Source organism: Galeopterus variegatus, unplaced genomic scaffold (assembly GCF_000696425.1).
Source record: "Galeopterus variegatus unplaced genomic scaffold, G_variegatus-3.0.2 Scaffold982, whole genome shotgun sequence".
Taxonomy (NCBI): domain Eukaryota; kingdom Metazoa; phylum Chordata; class Mammalia; order Dermoptera; family Cynocephalidae; genus Galeopterus; species Galeopterus variegatus.
Genome location: NW_007727093.1, coordinates 565,966 through 586,758, shown reverse-complemented (window position 1 = coordinate 586,758; position 20,793 = coordinate 565,966). Strand labels below are relative to the sequence as shown.

Here is a 20,793-nt window from a genome sequence, read left to right as displayed (position 1 = left end):
TCCCTGAGCACAGGATGTATCTTGTCATCCTAATGAACCAGAGTGGTCACAAGGCCAGACAAGCTCTGTCAGGGCTGACGGGAGGTCACCCAGCAACACTGTCCAGGGGCTACTTTTCCTCCTTGGCCTCTGCAGCCCCGCAGGTGTCATCGTCATTGTGTCCTCAGGCGACTTGCTCGAGGTCACACAGCTAGACCACAACAGAGCCAGGACCTGAACCCACGTCTCTTGGAGGCTCAGCCACTGCAGGGGTCCCCGTGTCACACTGAGTGCTCCTCCAGCCCAGTCCATCCAGGGCTTGGCACAAGCTAGCTCACCCACAAGAGCCACTGAGCTGCTTCCTTTCTTCCAGCCCAGAGAGTCTCCAGGCCCTGACCCAGAAGAACAGCTGATGTTTTGTAGATAATCTGGGGGTGAGGGGTGGTCATCTACAGCAAGACCTGGACCTTCTTGAGTGAGGGTGAACTAAAGTGGTACCTGCTTGTACATGCAGGTGTGTCTGTGTGTGTTAGGGGCAGAAGGTGGACATTTGTGCCTGGAGAGAGGCTCTGGCCTTTGTCAGAGAGTCGCTGTACTGTCAGAGTCAGGGACACTTGGAGCAGAGGGCTGGGGGGCCTGGTGGGGAGTGGATGCTGCATTTCTGCCGGGGTGGCCAGTGGAGAGCTCAGAACACCACCACATCATGGTTTACACCAGGAGTAGGACCTCCTGGCCTCAGTTCCTGGGCCTATACCTCCTGTGTGAGCCCTGGGGAAAGGTTTTAACCAACTGAGTCTCTGTTTCCTCATGTGTACCACGAGATGCTGACAATGCCAGCTTCACAGGACTGTCCTGCAAGGACCCCATGAGCCAGTCCACTCGCACGGCTTAGTGTGTGTCACCGCCAGCATTGCCACTGCCATTAGCACATCTGCTGGAAACAGAGGTGAGGGCGGCAGCAGTGCACAGCAGAGACTGTAGGGGCCTCCTCAGGCCATGTTTTACTTGAGAGGAATTGGTGATGGCAGTGATAACTACAAGAACAAGGGCTGCTTTTTTGTTTGACCCCCTGCCATGTGCCACACATGGTCTAGATGCTCTATGGGAATCATTCCCAGTCCTCACAATAGCCTTGCAAGATCAAGGCTGTTGTCCCCATTGTACAGATGGGAAAGTTGAGGCTGAGTTGCCCAAGGGCTCAAAACTGGTGTGGTATAGATCAGGGAAGGTTTTGCCCTCCCCCACCCCACCACTCTGAGTTTCAACCTAGATCTACCTGAGTTCAAGGCTAGGTGCTTTGTACCATGACTTTCTGCAACTGGCAGGAGAGTGTTGTGGTTAAATACACAGGCTTGGAAGCTGGACTGCCGTGGGCTTCAGTGTACTAGTTGTGAGATCTCAGGGTCTCTATTTTTTCCTCTGTGAAACTGGCACAGTGATAGAAGCCACCTCATGGGGCTGTTGTGAGGACTGACGAGAGAATGCATAGACAACAGAGGCCAGGCGCTGAGAGCAGTCCTGCTCCATTGTCACCACCTGCCTTGAACCGGTTCTTCCGGCCCCTCCCATGATCCTAAATAAGTCAGATGTTGTGCAGTTAAAAGATCTCTGGCCAGCAGTGTCTGAAGTCACTCGTCCCTGCAAAATGAGCACGTGATGGCAGCGATGTCTCATTTTCAGAAGAGCCCCCCTGGTTAGCACTTCTCTTTTGTTTCGCACATGTTGGGTTCAGCTTGGCAAGTCTCAGAGAAGTCTCATCAGACTGCAGGCTGGGACTCATGTAGGCTTGTAAGGTGCTGAGATGCTGCACTCAGTGACTGGACCTCGCTGTCCTGTTCTTGTCATTGCAGGCCGCCAACAGCTACCTGCGAGACCAGTGGTTCCATTCTCTGCAGTGGAAGGTAAGTCCTGACATGGTTGCCCATTGGGGCAGCCACCTCTACCTGTCCCCCTGCAGTACTGTTGCGGCACCCCGCCCTGGTGGCCGCTGTGCTCAGGGGCCCTACAGCTGTCTTCTTGCTTCCAAAAGGACCGTACAACTGCTTGCTGTCAGAATGAGGCGAGCCTGAGAGGCCAGGGGAGGCTGCATTTCTGAGGCTTAAGATGCTGGGTTGAAAGCAACTTCTGAAAGCTGTGCAAAGTGCGAACTTGCCAGAGATTCAAAAACCCAAGCCCTGTTTGCATGGTCTTCCCGTCCTTTCAGTCATCTGGCTTTCTGGCGTAATTTCCTGGTTCTAGTTCTACACAGGACGGTTCAGAGCTTTCAGGCACTTAAAAGGGCAGTTAATCTATCACTGGTCACTTTCAAGACCCAGGGGCAGAGAAGGGCCTTCCCAGCCACCCAAGGAGGAGCCTGAGTTCTGCCCCAGGCTCAGGCTTTGGAAACCCTGACGTTAGCACCAGGGTGTGGAGCATGGACAGTCAGCTTCTCATTCTCGCCTTGCCTCTCCCTGCCGTCTGATCTCTTAGTTTAGAACAAGCCATGACAGGCCCTTGGCCCTGCAGAGCCAGCAGAGTATGGCTGGCATGGCCAGTGTATGTCATGAGCTGTCATCTTTACAGTGAGCTGGAAAGCCGCGGGCGAGGAACAGCTGGCCCCGTGCCGGGCTTCATGCCCTGTGTCGTGTTGGGAGGACCGAGGGAACACTCAGAATTCCTCTCATGCCTCTGGAGGGGCTCTCACCACTGCTGGGGTGGGGGACAGAAATACAACCCTGGAAAATGACATTCCTGGTTCCACAGAGGGCCACTGCCCTCCTGTCCCTGTCAGCTGCCAGTGCTCTCTCTTCGTGCCTGTGGGGCCAAGTCTCAGAAGTTGAGCACGCGTCTCAAGTTGGGGCTGTGAAGGGGAAACCAGCATTTATTGAGCTCCTGCAGGGTGCCAGGAACTGCGTGAGGCTCATCGTGTCCATTGCCTCCTTGCTGCAGCCTCTTAAGGTCCTCACTGTCACTGCTCCCGTCTTACACGTGGCAATGGTGGGGCTCACACCGGAGGCTGGGCTACTGTGGCTAGCAGGGGCCAGGCACGACCCACATCAAGCTTTCCAGTGCCCACAGGTTTCTGAGCGCACTGTCACTGCTCCCGTCTTACACGTGGCAATGGTGGGGCTCACACCGGAGGCTGGGCTACCGTGGCTAGCAGGGGCCAGGCACGACCCACATCAAGCTTTCCAGTGCCCACAGGTTTCTGAGCGGAGTCAGTCAGAAGGCGCCAGGTGGCAGCTAGGATGGCAAGGTGGCACACGCCTGCTCACAGCATCAGCAGGTGCTGCCAAGAGTCTGTTTCCACAGGGAGAGCATCCCTGATGTCTGGCTCTCTGTGCGCCCAGGTACAAGCATGTCCTCGGACAGGCAGGGCATACATCACAACCTGTCGGGGGCCATCTGGGAGTTAAATGCCAGAGCAGGCGAGAGGGAGGACACATAACTGGGGTGGGGGTGGGGGGGCTACCTGAAGGAAGACTGTTTTCACCACCAGGGACAGTGACTGCTTGGAGTCTCCACCTCTTCTGTTCTCCGTGGTGTTTCACATGTGAGTCCTCATTAATGGGCAGCCTCGCTTTTTTCCTTAGCTCAGGACAGGGTGGAATGTACTTGGAGACACACTGCCTGCTTGACAGGTGGGGAGATGCCTCCTTTGAAAGGTGGCCAAGATCAGTGTCAGTGGAGAAGGCGTCTTCAGTGGTATTCCACAGAGCGGTGCTTTCCGCCTTGCTCTGGTCAGCATCTTCTTCAATGGTGTATTATGGGCACACCTAGAAGGCGGTGCTTGGGAAACCTGTGAACGTTATATAGCAACAAGGGATGACTAAGAGAGTGGGCACGGAAGGTGGAATTTGGGAGACTTTGGCTGTAAAGGTGATTTAAAAGTTGAAGCTTGAAACGTTCAAATGCCAAGGAGTGCATGTGAGGTTCGAATAATTGATTAAGGAAGTACAGAATCGGGGAACCCTGGGTTTCTAGCAGTTCTTGTGTAGACGTGGATGTCTGCACTCAGTTATGGCAGTGTTCAGTTTGTTTAGGGTGGTTGGATTTAGTCAGTTAAATTTTTTTGAAAAAGCATCCAGGAAGCCTAAGTTGGGGACATCAAGGAGCTGACACATGCCTAGCAGCGTGCTGGCCCTTTTGCCATGTGGTGGATGGTGACCTTCGTTCCCATGACATTCACATGGACTTGTGTCTTGTGCATGTGTAAAACGCTGGCAGCTCTTCCCCTTGACAATCAATTGCCCCCCAGTAATTTAGGTATGCTGCCACCAGGTGGCAGTGGTATCTCAGTGTTAGCAACTTGATTAAATTCCAGTGGCTCTTTGCCACCCAGTTTTGGTGAGATTTGAGGAGGCATGCTCTCCTGCTTTGAAGATGGCAAAGAAACATAAAGGTGTTTTAGAGGTGCCACCAGTTAGCAAAACAAACTGTAAGACCTGGATTCGAATCCTGGTAGCTTACTTGTCCTATGGTCTGAATAGATTCCAGCAAGTGTTCACTTAACTCATGAAGTTAGAGTGTACCTACGATGTGCCAGGCCTGGCTAGGTGCTTTCCAGTTCGTTGTCATTCAGCGCATGGGGGAACCGGGGCTCCAGAGGTTGAGTGACTTACTGCTAGTTGCACAGCAGATTTCAGTCCAGACCTGTGGGGCCATCCCACCTCCTCCTTGATTACACTGTGCTTGACTCTGAGGTTTGTACTCTTCAGCCCACTCAGGACTTGACTGATACTCTCTTCCCTCTGTATTTACAATCTACCATTTTGTTTTTTCCTTTTCTTTTCTTTGTTTATTTTCTCTTCTTTCTTCTGTCTCTCACTGAAAAAATCAATAGAAGTTCAAAATTAGGACATTTAGAAATCTCACAACCTCAGCTTGAATTTTTAAATTTTCTAAATGTCCTTTTTGCCATTTTATCCCCTACTCTAATATATATCTGTATGTTGTAGCTACAGTGCATGTACAGAATACATTTTTCTTAAATCCTGGGTTCCCATTGTTTAGTTTTTATCAAGTTGTGCTGGGATCTGGGGCATTCCCAACAGAGCAACATGACCCCTAAGGGGACCAAAATTAGTTCTTTGGGTCTTAAAAAAATCTTAGTTATTACAATAGTGTGTGGCCCTCCAAAGCTCAACCCTGCTTAACAAAATCTTATTCTTCACTGTTTCACTTCAAAGAGGAGGGCGAATAGGGGGAAACGTGTCAAAAAAGGCTCCAAGGGGGCCAATAATGAAAAAAAGGGTGAGAAACTCTGCTATAGAATCAGCCTCAACTGGCTTTGTGGAGCAAGGCAGAGTATAAATGAAACATCTAGGTGATAGTCTTGCCGATCTCAGTTCCATCCCGTGATGCCGTTGTTTTAGTGGCCTCAGCTCAGAACATTAGCACGTTCACACGCCATCACGGAGGGGCTTACTCGGTGCTGGGCACCGTGGTTTGTGTATTTTCTCATTTCACTGAGCAGGTTCTATGTTACTGACATTCCAAGATGAGGAAATTTGAGTGCAGAGAGTACAGGTCACTTGTCCAAGGTCTCAAGGCCACTAAAAAGGGGAGCAGGGTTTGACGCACAAGGCCTCTCTCTCGGGGCAGGTCTGCGCTTCCTCCCAGCCTCCTGCCCTCGGCCAGCGTTGGTCAGGGGGCTCTGAGGAGCCTGGGGCCCCACAGGAGGACCAGCATCCCCCATCACAGGAAGGAGGGTGCGGTGGGCTGCTCTGAGCTGCTGGGACAGGTGGCTCCAGCCCTCCCAGGATCTGCTAGAGCAGAGCCTGCAGCCTTGAGGGCTCCCTGGGGAGGCTGGCCCTGTTTGGTTTGGGTGGTTCACCCCTGAGGCCAATTCCTGGGGGTGTGGAAGCATAAACAGTTGCAGTGAGTTAATGAGGCCTCAGTTCTGACTCAGAGATGCACCTCCTTGCTCCTGCCCTGGCCCTTGGAGGCCAGGTCCTGTGGAGACAGGCCTGTCGGTGTGTACAAGGCTGTGAGGGGACAGGTCTGTCAGTGTGTACGAGGCTGTGAGGGGACAGGCCAGTTTGTGTCGCAAAACCAAAAGTGCGTTCCCGGCCGTGAGGGACGGTGTGTGTTTACAAAGCTCTGAGAAAATTGGCCCGTTTCTGTGTCCAAACTTTGGAGGCAAGAAGCCCAGGTGTACACCGTCTCTGAGTACTGGCCTGTGAGGAGACACATGCTAGACTCCTGCAGGATTCCCAAGAAGCCCGGATACACCTGCTTTGAGTAGGTGCAGCTTTGAGTAGCTGGAGCTTCTGGTGCCTCCAGTCTCTGTACTTGCTGAGAACGGTCCCTCAGGCTGCTGCATAGAAGTCTTGGAAACCAAGATGATTTTATCCCTGGGGAAGCTGGGTCACTAAGAGCAGCCCCAGGGGCCAAGCCCCAGAGCCAGGGGCCGAGGAACAGATTGCGCGTGAGAGCAGAAGCTGGCCTGCTTTCCTGTCTCAGGGCTGGCAGTGCCATAGGAATGAGCTTGGCTCTGGGAAAATCCCAGCCCAGGTTTGCATCCTCACTTGCCGTCTGCCCTGGCCACGGCTGCCGCCTCCTCTCTGAGCAGGGTTTCCCAACCCCTGGGGTGGCCACAGCCTCGTGGTCACCTTCATCCAGGCCTCTGTCCCTCGTCTGTGTTGGAGAGGAGAGTGGGAAAGAACTTGGGGGGCTGCGAGTTGTGAATGTTGCATGTGAGCATATTGGCTGTGAAATGTGTTTACTTGTGGCTCAGTTTTCTCATCTGTGAAGTGGGGATGATGACAGCACCTCATTCACTGGATCCTCCTGAGGATCAAACTCTCTGTTGTATGTGAAGCAGGTAGAAGGGAGTGTCTCAGGCACCGTTATCAGCTGTCTCTGAGGGGGTCCCAGGCAGTAGCAGCAGCTGGCTCAGGCCCCCTCCCCCTCACAGTCCCTTCCAGCCCCAGCAGAATCGAGGTCTGGAAGAGCTGAGGGTGGGTGGGAAGTGTGTCCTCAACAAGGTGTCTGCCTGGCTGTGGCCAAGGATTGTCTCCCAGGTTCGAGTGTCCCCTCACAGATGAGGGGACTGAGAGTGCAAGGGGATGAAGGACATTGCCAAGGACAGGCACCTCCCAGTGAGGTTCCTGGTCTTGCTTCCACCTGCTGAGCGGTTGCAGCATATCGGGTGTTAGCTGGGTCTGTGTTTGGAGCTTCCACTGAGGGACAGCTACTGTCAGAGGCTGGTGCGTCTGGGATGGCCGAGGGCCAGGGGCAGTGCCTGGGTCCTCCCTTCCCTGTCTGGCTGTGCTCTCAGGAGGGCAGGACTCTTTACCCTTCCCCACACACAGGGAAGAAGGCCCAGGGATTCCCAGGACACCACATCAGAATGACAATACCCCTTGAGCCAGTGTCCTCCCCTACACCCCTCACTGAGGATCAAGCTGGAGGGGGACCCCATAGGGGAGGGGAAGCCTGAGGCTCAGGAAGGGACCTTCCAGCAGATGCCAGCCCCCCACCCCCAACCTTCCTCCCTGGACCTGCTTCCTTTCCCTTCCTGGGCATGGGAAGCCTCCCTAGGAAGAGCCACTCTTAGTGTCCCATGGCTGTGGCCCAGACTCCTCTCTCCACCAAGTTGCAAACGCCTTCCTGAGCTCACATCTGAGTCTTTGGGGAGCCCACTGGATCCCCCCAGCCTCAGCACAAAGCAGCAGCTGGTCATGACACCAGGGATGGGGAGCTTGCTCCCGTGCAAGCATGTGCCCACACCCTGCTAGCGTCACCTCGGAGAGTCCTCATGACCCTGAGTGGGGGCCTTTCCTCCTATTTTCCCATTTTAAAATGTGGAAACTGAGGCTGAGAGGTGAAACCATTCACTCAGGATCACACAACTATTAAATGGCAGAGCTGGGATTTGAACACAAGTCTGATTGAGTCCAGAATTTTGACCTTAACCACTCAGAGCATGACTCACAAATGCGCGTGCGCACACACACACACACACACACACACACACACACACACACACACACACACAACCCCCTCCCCGACGTACGAACCCCCAGATGTACACACACAGCCCCCAGACGTACACACACACACACACACACACACACACCCAGATGTACACACCCCCAGACGTACACACACACACACCCACACCCAGACAGTTCTCACCCTGTGAGCTTGCGCTTCTGAGCAGCCCTTTGCCCTCTCTGCACATTGCTCGCGTGCTCAGAGCCCAGGCACTTGTTTCGGGAGGCTTTGTGTGGGAGCCTTACATTCTCCCCCAGTCTCACAGACGTCACTGTGAGGATCATGGCCATTAACCTCTGACTCGGCAAACCCGTTTCTCTTCTGCATGTCAGCACAGCCACCAGCTCGCCACCTCTCCACAGGCGCTGAAGACCAGGCTCAGGACCACTACCTCCACATCTGCCCCAAACACACTGCGTCACTTGTGTGCCCTGCTTCCAAAATCCAGGCTCTGTGTGCCAGGCCTAGCCCTGCTCCTACCTCCCCTTGTGGTGGACCAGTACTCTCCTGGGTGGCTTCTGGTGGGCTCATCCCCACCGGCCCAGGGTGTCCCCCTGACTAAGGGAAGACCTTGCCCGTCAGCCCCCCACCCACCAGCACACTGCCTTCGTGCTTTCTGCCCCCACTGCCCCCTCTCTGTCTCTCTCCATCTCTCGCTTTTTACAACCATGTCAAGCACAACCACCCCCTGTTCCTGCCATCCTGACTCTTTCAGATCCCCCCCAGGCTTCGTCCATCCTTGCAGGGACACTTTGGCAGGTGTGGCCAGGTACGTGGCAGCCTGTGAGCATTGCTGTACGTTGCAGCATACACATTCTAGCATGTTCCCACAGCTTGTGCGAGGAAGCCGTCTTGGCTGTGCAACAGTCCATGAAGTGGCTGTGGCAGAACCGACCAAGGGACTCCACTGTCTTTGGCCATTTGGGTTGTTTCCAGTTTTGCTGTCTTACAGATGATGCAGCCATGACTACCTCACACCTAAGCTTTGACTTCTTTCGCTTTATTTTTTTAGGGCAGTTTTTTAGACAGTGGTTACTGGGCCAGTGGGAAGGGGTATTTTTTTGTGCCTCTTACCACATGTTGCCAATTGACTCCTGAAAGAATAATTTCTGCAATGCTTAAGTGTGAGGGTTCTGGGCCCAACTGCCTGGATTCCAATGCTGGCTCCACCACCTACTGGTTTTGTGACCCTGGACTAGATACTTTCTTCTCTGGGCCTCCTTTTCCTCCTAAATAAAATGGGGTTTAACAAGGCCAAGTTCATTAGGTTCTGGTGAGGATTAAATGGGTTAGTAGCTGTGAAGAATTCAGAGCAGTAACTGCCATGTGATAACCACTCAGTATTCTTCTTGATGAACAAGGATGCAGGAAAATGGGCTCTGTGTGGAAGGATCCAGAAGAAGGGAGGCATGGGCACAGCACGTCTGCCTTCAGCCCCCATGAACACCACCAATCAGTCACTGCATGCTCTCTCCCGAGGCAGACTCTTCAACAGAGCCCCTGCGGTTGACCCAGTTGACAGAAGGAGTGAGCGTGTCCCCCCACCCTGCCCTAGTGACCTCCTGGGCCTGTAGGCCCAGTGCCTCTTTGGGGCTTGCTCATAGGAGCCCTTGTGGAGCTTCCAGATATACCCTCTGGGTGTGCTTCTCTTCTACGTGCAACAGTAACAGGAATCCAAGTGTCCTGCCCTCTGAGGAGGAAGGTAAGACCGGGAAGCGAGGAGGCAAGGACAGACAGACTGGTCTCCTTGCTGTTAGGGCCTCACCACATGCCTGCTTTGTCCAGGTCGAAAAGGCAGGAATTCCATTCAGATTAATTCCCGGCACTCAGTCAAGGAGGCTTTGTGACCTCTTAAGAAGGGATCAAAAGGATTCAGCTGAGAACTGTGAAAGGAGGGGCTTTCCCCACCAGGCAGGGGGCCTGTACTACTCCAGGACTACAGGAGGGGCCCTCAGCGGGAGGTACAGCTGCTGACAGAGCTGAGACCCAGGGAGCAAAGGCCCTTTCCAAAGCAACTTCTTCCACACATGTGCTCAGCAGAACCCAAGGAGGGAGGCCTTTGGGAACCCAGTCAGCGGGAGGTACAGCTGCTGACAGAGCTGAGACCCAGGGAGCAAAGGCCCTTTCCAAAGCGACTTCTTCCACACATGTGCTCAGCAGAACCCAAGGAGGGAGGCCTTTGGGGACCCACGTTGCTGATCCCTCTGGGATGGCCATGGTCTCCAGCATCTCCCAGCCCTGGCCCATGCCCCTCAATGGGTCATCAGGGACCCTGTAACTAATAACAAAGGGAGCTTCAGGGATTGAAACTAACAAGTGGCAGAGGGTTGGGCAGCCTTGGGGAGCAGAGCTCATCATGTGCTCTCGGGATTTCTTTATAGTAGAGGGAGAGAAAAACAATTATTAGGCACCTACTAATGTCAGGAGCTGTGCTGGGGGCTTGCATGTGTTTTATCTAGTGAAATCTCACAAAGTGTGATTAGCCCTGTCTTGAAGGAAGATCTGAGAGAGTAGAGGGGCTTGTCTGAGGTCATACAGCTAGAAACAGGCGGAAGTGAGATTTGAACCCAGGGAGGTGGGCCTTTATGCCCAGCCTCCTGCCTGGCGAGGGGCCTGGGGCCTGCCAGCTTCTTGCCGTGGGTGTTGGCACAGTCACGTACCCAGAGGGTGGGGGCATGGGCTAGGCAGCCTCATCCTGGGCCCAGTCTTCACTTTCCCCTGCCAGAGTTCTTTAGAGTAGACATGGGACCTTTTTGTCTGTTTTACATATGCTTTTCATTGAAGAGTAACATACATGTAGAAAAATGCTCAGAAGAGTGAATCCTTCCTGATCAAGACACAGGGCATGACCGTGGCCTCTCCTCTCCCCAGTGGGAAACCACTATTCTGTCTTCTAGCAGCACAGATTAGTCTTGTGCATATTTGAACTTTATCAAAATGGAATCATACAGTCTGAAATTTGTTCATTCTCTTATGAATAGATATTTCCAGTTTGGGGCTGTTACAGACAAAACCATTGTGAACAACCATTGTGAACATTTTAGTTTGTCTTCTGGTGAACACATGTCCACATTCCTGTTGAGCGTATGCCTAGGAGTTAAGTTGCTGGGCCACAGGGTAGACTCATGGCCACTTTTATTCATTGCTACCCAACTGTTTTCCACAGTGGTTGTACCAGTTGATACTTCCACTAGCAGTGTGACAGCCCTAAGACATGGGAAGGACATTTAAAAATTGTATTTAAAAAAAAAAATACTGAAAAGGAAAGAGAAAACTGAAAAAAAGCTCACTGTCATAAACCTTTGTTAACACTTTTTAAGTTTTGAAAACTCGAGCTATAATTTACATACAGTAAATTTACATAATTTACAAACATTTCAGTCTTAACTGCTGAGCATGAGGTGTTTTGACTATGGTATTCACCTGAATAACCACTGCCCAAATTTCCATCACCACAGCAAATTCCCTCATGCCCCTTTTTGGCCAGTCCCTTGCCCAGCCAGATATCCTGTGTTAACATTGAAAAGTAAAATTTGTGCATGTGTATGGTAATTCTAGAAAGTATAGAAATGTATAAAATGAAGTTAGTCTCCTCCCTCATCAGGACCTTTTCTCCCAAGGCGATTGCTGTTAGCAATCTTATGGGGCCTCTTGGGGAGTTTTTATGAATATTCCTATTTAAACACCACCCAGATTTTATTATCCACACCGCTTTGCTCCTTGCTCCTTTCTCCTTTACTTATATATCATGGCGATGTCTCCATAGGAGCACCTACAGATTCACTTCATTCTTTTTCACACTTTTGTGGTAGTCTGTTCCAACAAGGTTCAAGCTAAAACATTGTCATCTGAATGGGGAAACTGAGGTCCTGAGAGAAAGGACGGAGGGGAGAGCATTTGTTGAGTGTCTACTATCTACAAGCCAGAGGCAGCACCAGGGGCTTTGCTACCCAGTTCTTGCCCCTGGAGACCCCACAACCATCCGCATGTGGTAGGTGAAGCATCTGGAGCCCGGGGACCAGGTGGGGTGACCTGCCCCACCTGCAGAGCTAGGCAGCAGAAGAGTTGGGTTTTGCATTATGTATTGGGCCACCCAGCCCTTCCTTGTGCTCTCCTGTCCCCTTCCTGTGACCAGGCTTGGGCTTTGGGACATTCAGGACTCTCCTCGCCCCCACCTTCTGTACAAAAAGGAACTCACCCTGGGTTCAAAATTGAAGGGTCTGATTACAAGTGTTGACAAGGACATGGAAAAATCAGAACTGTCACACAGCTGCTGGGAATGTAGTGGGGTGGCCGCTGTGAATAGTTTGGTGGCTTCTCAAAATGTTGAACCTAGATCTGCAGGACCCAGCAATTCCACTCCTAGGTATTCCCGCCATGGAAATGAAAACACGTTGTGGACTAACAGGTACCAAACTGTGCTGCCCACCCTAAGCGAACCACTGTGTGGTGTATGCGTGTATTGAAACAATACACCATACCCCACAAATATGCACAAATGAAGGTTTAAGAAAAAGAAAAAAGAAAACACACGTCCACACAAAAACTTGTACACGAATGTTCACAGCAGCAGGATTCAGAATAGCCAAAAGATGGAAACAAGCCAGATGACCAGCAACAAGTGAACACACACAGCGTGGTCCCTCCGCACACGGGAACGTCACTCAGCCGTGAACAGGAACGAGGCTCTGACACACGCTGCCACGTGGATGCACCTTAAACACGTCACACTCAGTGACAGATGCCAGACACAAAAGGCCCCACAGTGTGTGACTCCATTTACATGAAATGTCCAGAACAGGCTGATCTACAGAGACGGAAAGTGGATTCGTGGTTGCTGGGGGCTGGGGGAGGGGGTGGGGAGTCACTGCTGATGGGGACGGGATTTCTTTTGGGGGTGATGGAATGTTCTGGATAGAGGTGGTGGTTGCACAACTCTGTGAATGTGCTAAAACAGTGTGATACGTGAATTTTACCTCCATAAAGCTGTCCCGGAAACAGGACAAACGGACATCATGAGCCTCCTGATGCCACACACTGAGGAGACCAGATCACCTCTGTGACATTCCTCCCCCAAATGCACAACTGAGCCTGTTCATAGGGACACACCAGACAAACCCAGGCTGAGGACAGGCTACACAGTCACTGGGACGTGCTCTTTAGAGACGGCAGTGTCCCAAACAAAGCGAGTCTCGGGAACTGCTCTAGATTAAAGGCGACTAATGAGACACGGAATCTAAAAAAAGGACGGGATCTGGATTTTCTTTTGCTGTAAAGGATATTATTGTGGCAACTGGTGAAATCTGACTATGAACTATGGATTAGATAAAATATCTAATCAACCAATCTATCTATCTATCTATATTTTTTTTTTTTCTTTTTTGGCAGCTGGCCAGTACAGGGACGGACCCGTGAACGTTCTTGTTGCAACGCTGCGTTCTAACCAACTGAGCTAACCAGCCAGCCCAAGATCAAAACCTTGTATTAACATTACTTTTCTTATTCTGATCATTATACTGTGGTTCTGTAGGAGAATGTCCTTACATATAGAAAATACCAACTGCGGAGAATTTGGGGGTAAAGTAACATCCAGCCTGCCACAGCCTCTCACATTTTTTTTTAAAAAAGGACACAGTCAGAGAAAGCAAGCGTGGGAAAGATCAGCATTTGGGCAATTTGGGTGAAGAGCATCTGAGAGTTCTCAGTTCTAGTACTGTTCTTGCAATTTTTCTGTAAAACTGAAATTACATCCAAAAAAAAAGCTAAAAGGAAAAAATGAAATGAAAAAAAACAAAAAAAAACCCCAAAAAAACACAAAACAGCTCCCTCTGGCTGCCGTGTGGGGAACGGCCACTGGCGAGTCACAGTCCTGGGCTCCAGCCAGGGCCACGCCACGTCCTGGTTCTGTCTTGGCAGGAGGCGCTCAAACTCGGCTTCTACGACTGCGAAATGCGTTGGTGACGATGTTGATGATAAGGATACCACCTGTCGTATGACAGCATTGGTTTGGAAGGTCCAGGCACTGAGTTGACCATCAGGAATGTTTCCCTCCCTCCCCCACCTCCGCCTCCGCCACCCGGGCAGGGAGGCCTGGCTGTGCAGCAGGGTGGAAGCAGAGAAAGTCCTCAACTATGCAGAACGATCTCATCTCCCCAGCCAGACCGAAATAACCACAGTAGCATCGACCCATTTGAAAGTGACAAAAAGGCCTTCATCCCTGTTAGGTCCTCAGATCTGCACAACTCAGAGACACAGCCCCGCTGCCCCCATTTCACAGAGGGGGAAACTGAGGCTCTGAGACTCATTCAAAGCCATATAGGGGGTGTGCATGTGGGAACCTGGCCAGGCAGCCGACTCTGCCTTGCTGGGCAACCAGTCCAAGGGTGGCTGGGGTGGCTGGGGTGACTGGAGGCAGAGGAAGCCATGGAAATGGTGATCATGTCCCCCTCCCCAACATTCCCTCACTTTTCCATCACTGTTCCCGTTTTTACAGAGGGTGCCCATTTTACAGAGAAGGAAAACCAAGGCTTGGAGGTTGCACAAAAGTTACACAGTGAAGCATCTTTCCATCCGGCTCACGTCTCCCGCCCTCCCCAGGCCTACCGTGTATTAGAGCCATGTATGTTTGCATGTAAGCATGGCCTTTGCGTGTGTTTGCTTCCACACTTGGAATCAGGGCAGATCTTGTAGCGCTCCTTCATTCTTTTTAACTGCTCTGTGTGTTACACTGGTGGGTGGGCCACAGTGTGAGCATTTCTCTATTGATGGACATTTAGAGGGTTCTAGTCACCCTTATTTTTTCTCAGACTTACGTGTCCTGCTGGACTCAATAGTTATCATTTTTCAAGCCTGTAACATTGTATTTAATCCTCTCAACAGTTCTAAGAGGCTGCTATTAACCACATTTTACAGGTGAGGAAACTAAGGTTCAGAAAGGTGGTGCAGTTTGCCTGAGGCTGCTCAGCTTATAAGTAGCAGAAAAGAAATTCAAGCGTAGATCTGCTCCGCTCTAAGTTTCTTCTAATTCACGCACCTGAGAGCAGAAACAGGGTCTGCCTCAGCCTCTGAGTTCCCAGGAGTTTCCAGACTGGTGGGGGAAGCTGCCAGCCCATAAATCCCAGAGTGAGTGAAGGTGGGAGGTGACAGAGCGGGACAATAAGGAGTGTCACAAGGAGTAAAAAGAGTTTACGGTGCAGGTGTAAAGTGTTGGGTGTGTTGAGCAAGGGGCTGGGAACCTGCCTGGCTCCCTAGATCAGAGTGGGAAGCACTGTGCAACCCTGCCTGGGCACTGTTGATGGTATTTGATAGCTGGGGCACTGCTGGAGACCAGACCAGAGGGCACAAGGAAGCCTGGACTTTCCCTGCTGGGTTGCTCCCAGTTAAGTGAGTGTCCTCAACTGCATAACAAACTCCCACAGACAACACACATGTACTGTCTCCCAGTTCTGCAGGGCCACACTCCCTCCAGAGGTTCATGGGGAGGCTCCTTCCGGTCCTCGCTTCTTCCAGCTTCTGGTGGCTCCAGACGTACCTTGGTGTCTCAGTCCGCTCAGGCTACTAAAACAAGATCCCATAAACTGAGTGGTTTATGAACAACAGAAATTTCCTTCTCACAGTTCTGGAGGCTGGGAAGTCCAAGATCAAGGCAGATTTGGTTTCTGGTGAGAACTCACTTCCTGGTTCATGGACAGCCCTCTTCTCTCTGTATCCTCTTTTATAAGCTGTGTCCTTTGTGGTGGGAGGGACAAAACAGCTCTCTGTCTGGGGCCTTTTTTATAAGGGACATTAATCCCATTCATGAGGGCTCCACCTTCATGACTTAATCACTTCCCAAAAGCCCTACCTTCAGATACCCTCACACTGGTGATCAGGTTTCAGCGTGTGAATTTTGCAGGGATACAAATATTCAGACCAGAGCACTTGGCTTGTGGCTGCATCGCTCCAGTCTATGCCTCCATGGTCCCATGGCCTTCTCCTCTTCTGTCTCTCCTCTGTGTGTCCCTTTTGAGGACATTTGCCATTGGATTTAGGGCTCACTGCATAATCTAGTGTGATCTCCCCATCCCGAGATCCTTAACTTAATTACACCTACAAAGACCTTTTTTCCAAATAAGGTCACATTCGCAGATTCCAGGGATTTAATGTGAACACACCTTTTGACAAGCCACCAGTCAACTCATGACACCAGCTAATCCGGCAGGGGCAAGAGATGGACATTTCCCTTTCTCTTTCTGATGAGCGAGCCTCGAGGCCCAGCCCTCCCTCCCTCCAAAGCAGGTTGGCTCCAGAGCACGCAGCAGAATATCACACAGCTCTTGGCCCCATCTCTGCCTGCATGGGAGTCAGTGAGGGGACAGTGCCCGGGACTTGATTAAGGAACCCTGAGAAACTGTCACAGTGTCTTCTTTGCTGCTGTAGTGTCAAGTGCCCGAGGTAACCCTCCTCACTGTCCCCCATCACCTTCCATCTCTCTCCCTTCTGTCACCCTCTTCCTTGGCAAGTGCTCCCTCTGCCCTGCCTGCCCCTGGGAGTGTTTTCTCTGCTCCTCCTCCTTCCTTTCTCATCCTTCCCTTTCTGTCTTTCTGCAGCCAGTTCAAAATGTAAAGTAAAAGCAAAAGCCACATCTTGTCAGCAGCTGTTCCCGCCCCTGCCCAGCCATGTGTGGGCTGAGGGCCCAACCTCCTCTCCAAACCTCTGGGCAGCTACTGAGAAGGGGGCTCAGTGGGACAGTGGCACAGGGGTCCTGGGGAGAGATGGGAGGGGCAGGGGGAGCTGTGCTGAGTTCTCGAATCTGGGGAATTATGTTCACGGACAGCACGTGCTTTGCCAGGCATGGCTGTTTTTCCATAGCACCCAACAGGCTTCCAGGAGAAATGGCCTCCCCTGGGGTTAGGGTCACATGAAGACGGGGAGCCTTTCCAGAATGCCAAGAGCATGTCTGGGTCATGGCTGTGCGTGCAGCTCAGGACCATGAGGCGACCCTGAGTGAGGGGCCTGGCTCTGGCAGAGCCACCTGTGACCCACCCGGAGCAGGTTACCTGTTCCCCTATACGTTGTGGTCTCTGAGTCTGTAAAGTGGGGATTGCACCTGCTGACCCCTGGCTGCACACCCGAATCACCTGGGGATTTTTTTCTTTTTCTTTTTTTTTTGGTGGCTGGCCAGTATAGGGATGCCTGGGGATTTTAAATGTACTTTTTTTTATTGGGGTAAAATATACATAACATGATGTACCATTTTAACCATTTTTAGGTGCACAGTTCAGTGGCATTAAGGACATTACCACTGTGGCAGTCCTGTCACCACCATCCATGTCTGGAGCTTTCTCATCATCCCAAGCTGAAGCTCTGTCCCTGTTAAACACCAACTCTTCACTCCTCCCTCCCCTCAGCCCCTGGCAGCCACTGTTCCACTTCCTGTCTCTTGAATTTGACTACTCTAGGGACCTCATTTAAGTGGAATCATACAATATTTGTCCTTTTGTGACTGGCTTACTTCACTTAGCACAATGTCCTCAAGGTGCATCCACGTTCTAGTGTGTGTCAGAATTTCCTTCCTTTTTAAGGCTGAGTAACACTCCATTGCATGGGCAGACCCCATTTTGTTCACTCATCTGTTAGTGAACACTTGGGTTGCTTCCAACCTTTGGGTGATTGTCAGTAGTACTGCTGTGAATGAACATTAGTGTTTAAATATATTTTTAAAGATACCAGTGCCCAAAAAAGCACTGATGCCCAGGTTCCACCTACCCCCCAATGCCAGTCTGATGGGGTTGGCCTGGGGTTGGACTCCGATAGGAACTTGGTTAAGCCCCTAAGGTAGTTGTCATGTTAGCCAGGACTGTGAGCTCTGCAGGGTTGTTTGGGGTGAGTGTTAGCACAGTGCCTGGCACACAGGAAGCCCTGGTCGTGATGGTGGCTGCTGGGGTTGGCTGATGTGCAGCCATCATGAAAGGAAAGCTCTGAGCCAGGATTCTACCCCACGACTCCTGTCTGCCAGCTGTAAACTGATGTCCCTGCATAAATTCTGGTAGTTCCCCATACAGCCTCCCGGTCCCCAGGTGGCTCCTGCTGACGTCACTGATGACGCAGGTGTGCAGGCTTGCTGGCCCAGCCTGTTCTGAGGCTGCGCAGGGCTTATGCAATTGGGGGATGGGCTGGGGACAGGTGTCAGGGTGAACATGAGCATTTCTGTTCCTTGAGGAAGCAAGAAAGGGACAGGATATCATGTCGCCCCCAGAGTGAGAAAACCCAGCAAATTCCAACCCAAGGATAAACTCAGAGCTGCTGCCTCCTCACCCACAGTCCCCTTTGTGAAATGAGAGGGCCGGGTGAGTCAGCATGGGCGGCTGCAGCAGGACTGTAGAGCTGCAGGAGCCAGGCTTCCTGGGTCAGCCTCATGTGTGGCTTCCCAGCTGTATGAGCATCAGCAGCTGCTGTAACAAGTTACCATAAAGTGGGAGCTTAAAGCTACAACAGTGTGTTCTCTCCCAGTTCTGGGGCCAGAAGTTCAAAATCACAGTGTCATCAGGGCTCCGCTACCCCTGAGGCTTGAAGGGAGGTTCTGGGGGCTGCCCGCAATCCTTGATGCTCCTTGGCTTGTAGACACATTACTCCAATCTCAGCCTCTATCTTCACAGGGCTTCTCTTCCATGTGAATCTCCACATGGCCTTTTTATAAGTACACCAGTTGTTGGATTTAGGTCCCACCCCGATCCAGTGTGACCTCATCTTAACTAGATCGCATCTGCACAGACTCTATTTCTAAATAAAGTCATAGTTGCAGAAACCAGGGGTTAGGACTTGAACATATCTTTTGTGGGGACATAATTTAACCCACAGCACTGGCTGTATGACCCTGAGCAAGTTATTAATCCCTCCCTGCTGCTGTCTCCTTTATGTTATGGGGACAGGACAAGCGTGTCCACCTTATAGAGAAGAATGAACAAGCCTCATACGTTAGAACCTCGTTTCTTAAAGGATTCCGGTGCGTCAGTCTTACCCAGAAGCTACTTAAGTGCAGATTCCCAGGCCCCACAGCTCTACTGAATCAGCATCTTCAGTTTAACTGGATGCCCAGATGATTCCTGGGCACGTTGACGTTTGGGAAGCGCTGCGTAGGTTAAAGGGTTTGGTACAGGGCCTGGTACTGCATAAGCACATTAGCTTTATTTCTGATTCTGCTTGTCTTCTCTCCTGCCCCACCTTTTACAAATACCGAGAGCACCTTGCACGTACCCTTAATGGCTCCAGTCACCGTGCAGAACATTGAAGAAGCAGACAGAGGCATAATTCCCGCCCCCAAAGTGCTCGTAGCTCAGTGAGGAGGAAACAGCCACATGCAGTTTTTTAAATGCGCTACAACAGCACCAGCGTGATGATTGAATTCTGCCCAGGATGCAGCAGGCCCGAAAGTGCCAGCTAGGATGTGGTACCCAGTGGGGGCCTGACACCAAGGCCAGTCCATCTCCTCACCAGCCAGACTCATGGTTGCCCAGGCAACCAACTGATGCCCCAGAGCTTCTGGAGCAGGACACCCACCTGACTTCCTTCTGCTTCCTTGGAAGCGGTAACGACTGCGAGGGGGCTGCCTCTAGCAGGCAGGTAGGGCTGAGCGCCCGGGCTCTTTCCCCTCTTTCAAACAAATTGCCCATCTCCCCAGGAGCCAGCTTTTCAGGCAGATGTCTGCTAGGTGCCGCACTGCAGCCAGCTTGCAACTGCCACTGGGCAGCCAAGGAGATGAGGGTCAACTCTCCAACTTAGAGGAAGCAGCAGCATCGATCACGGCACAGAAAGCACTTGGGTTTGCCCCTTGGCGTGGCATGATGGCCAGGTGCTCAGAATCAAAGCTAGATCTGGGCCCCAGTTCTGCCTGGCTCTTACTAGCTGCCTGACTTAACGTCTCTCATCCTCAGTTTTCTCATCTGTAAAATGGGGCTAATTATAGCACTCTGCTCACTGAATGGCTGGCAGGATTAAAAACATTATTTTATATGAAGCATTTAGGACAGGCCCTGGCCATGGAGAGTGCTCCAAAAGCGATAACCACTATGCTCTTGTGTCACTTGTCATACTCAGTATGCATGGTGTTTGTCCCTGGAACATGTGAGCACTGGGTAAGCGGTAGCCATTATTACTGTAATTAGGAGCTTCATTAGAGTGACTTCTGCCTTACCTTACCCTTCAGCCAGACTGAGGGGTATACAAGGGTTGGACTCATTTTTGTGCCATTTCTTTCACTTCCTGCCCCTCCGTAGAGCCAGCACCCCACTCAGAATAGGTGCTCCTACACCCATCTTGAAAAAATGAGTCCCTGGAGGGTAATCTTTGATTGATTTGCTTGTCAATTAGTTGAACCAGCAGGTAACAGAGTTCAGTAATTATACTGGCTAAATTAGGGTCCCCTTAAACCGTGAGGTGCAGTGGTGGTACTGGGGCAATGGAGGTACCGGGACAGGGACATATACACTCAGTGATTGTCAGAGAGCAGTAACAGATGTGCATAGGAGCATTCCTTGAGATAGCCAAAGGTGGAAACAGCCCAAAAGTCCATCACCAGATGAACTGATAAACAAATTGTGGCATATCCATACAATGGAATATTATTCAGCCATGAAAAGGAATGAAGTACTGCTAATATGCTATAACATGGATGAAACTTATGCTACATGAAGAAGCCAGTCACAAAAGACTGCGTATTGTGTGGTTCTGTTTCTATGAAATGTCCAGAAGAGACAAATCCATGGAGACAGAACATATACTAGTAGTTGCCGAGGGCTGGGGGAAGGGAAACGGAGTAACTGCTAATGGGTACAGGATTTCCTTTGAGGTGATGAA

General features: G+C 51.4%; 1 protein-coding gene across 1 annotated transcript in view; it reads left to right on the top strand.

The window, feature by feature from the left end:
• Positions 1-20,793, top strand: part of CMIP (c-Maf inducing protein) — a 256,524-nt gene that overhangs the window by 164,509 nt on the left and 71,222 nt on the right. The window contains exon 3 of the mRNA XM_008574003.1: positions 1,830-1,880. Coding sequence (XP_008572225.1) covers positions 1,830-1,880 — 51 coding nt within the window. The remainder of the gene's footprint in view (positions 1-1,829; positions 1,881-20,793) is intronic.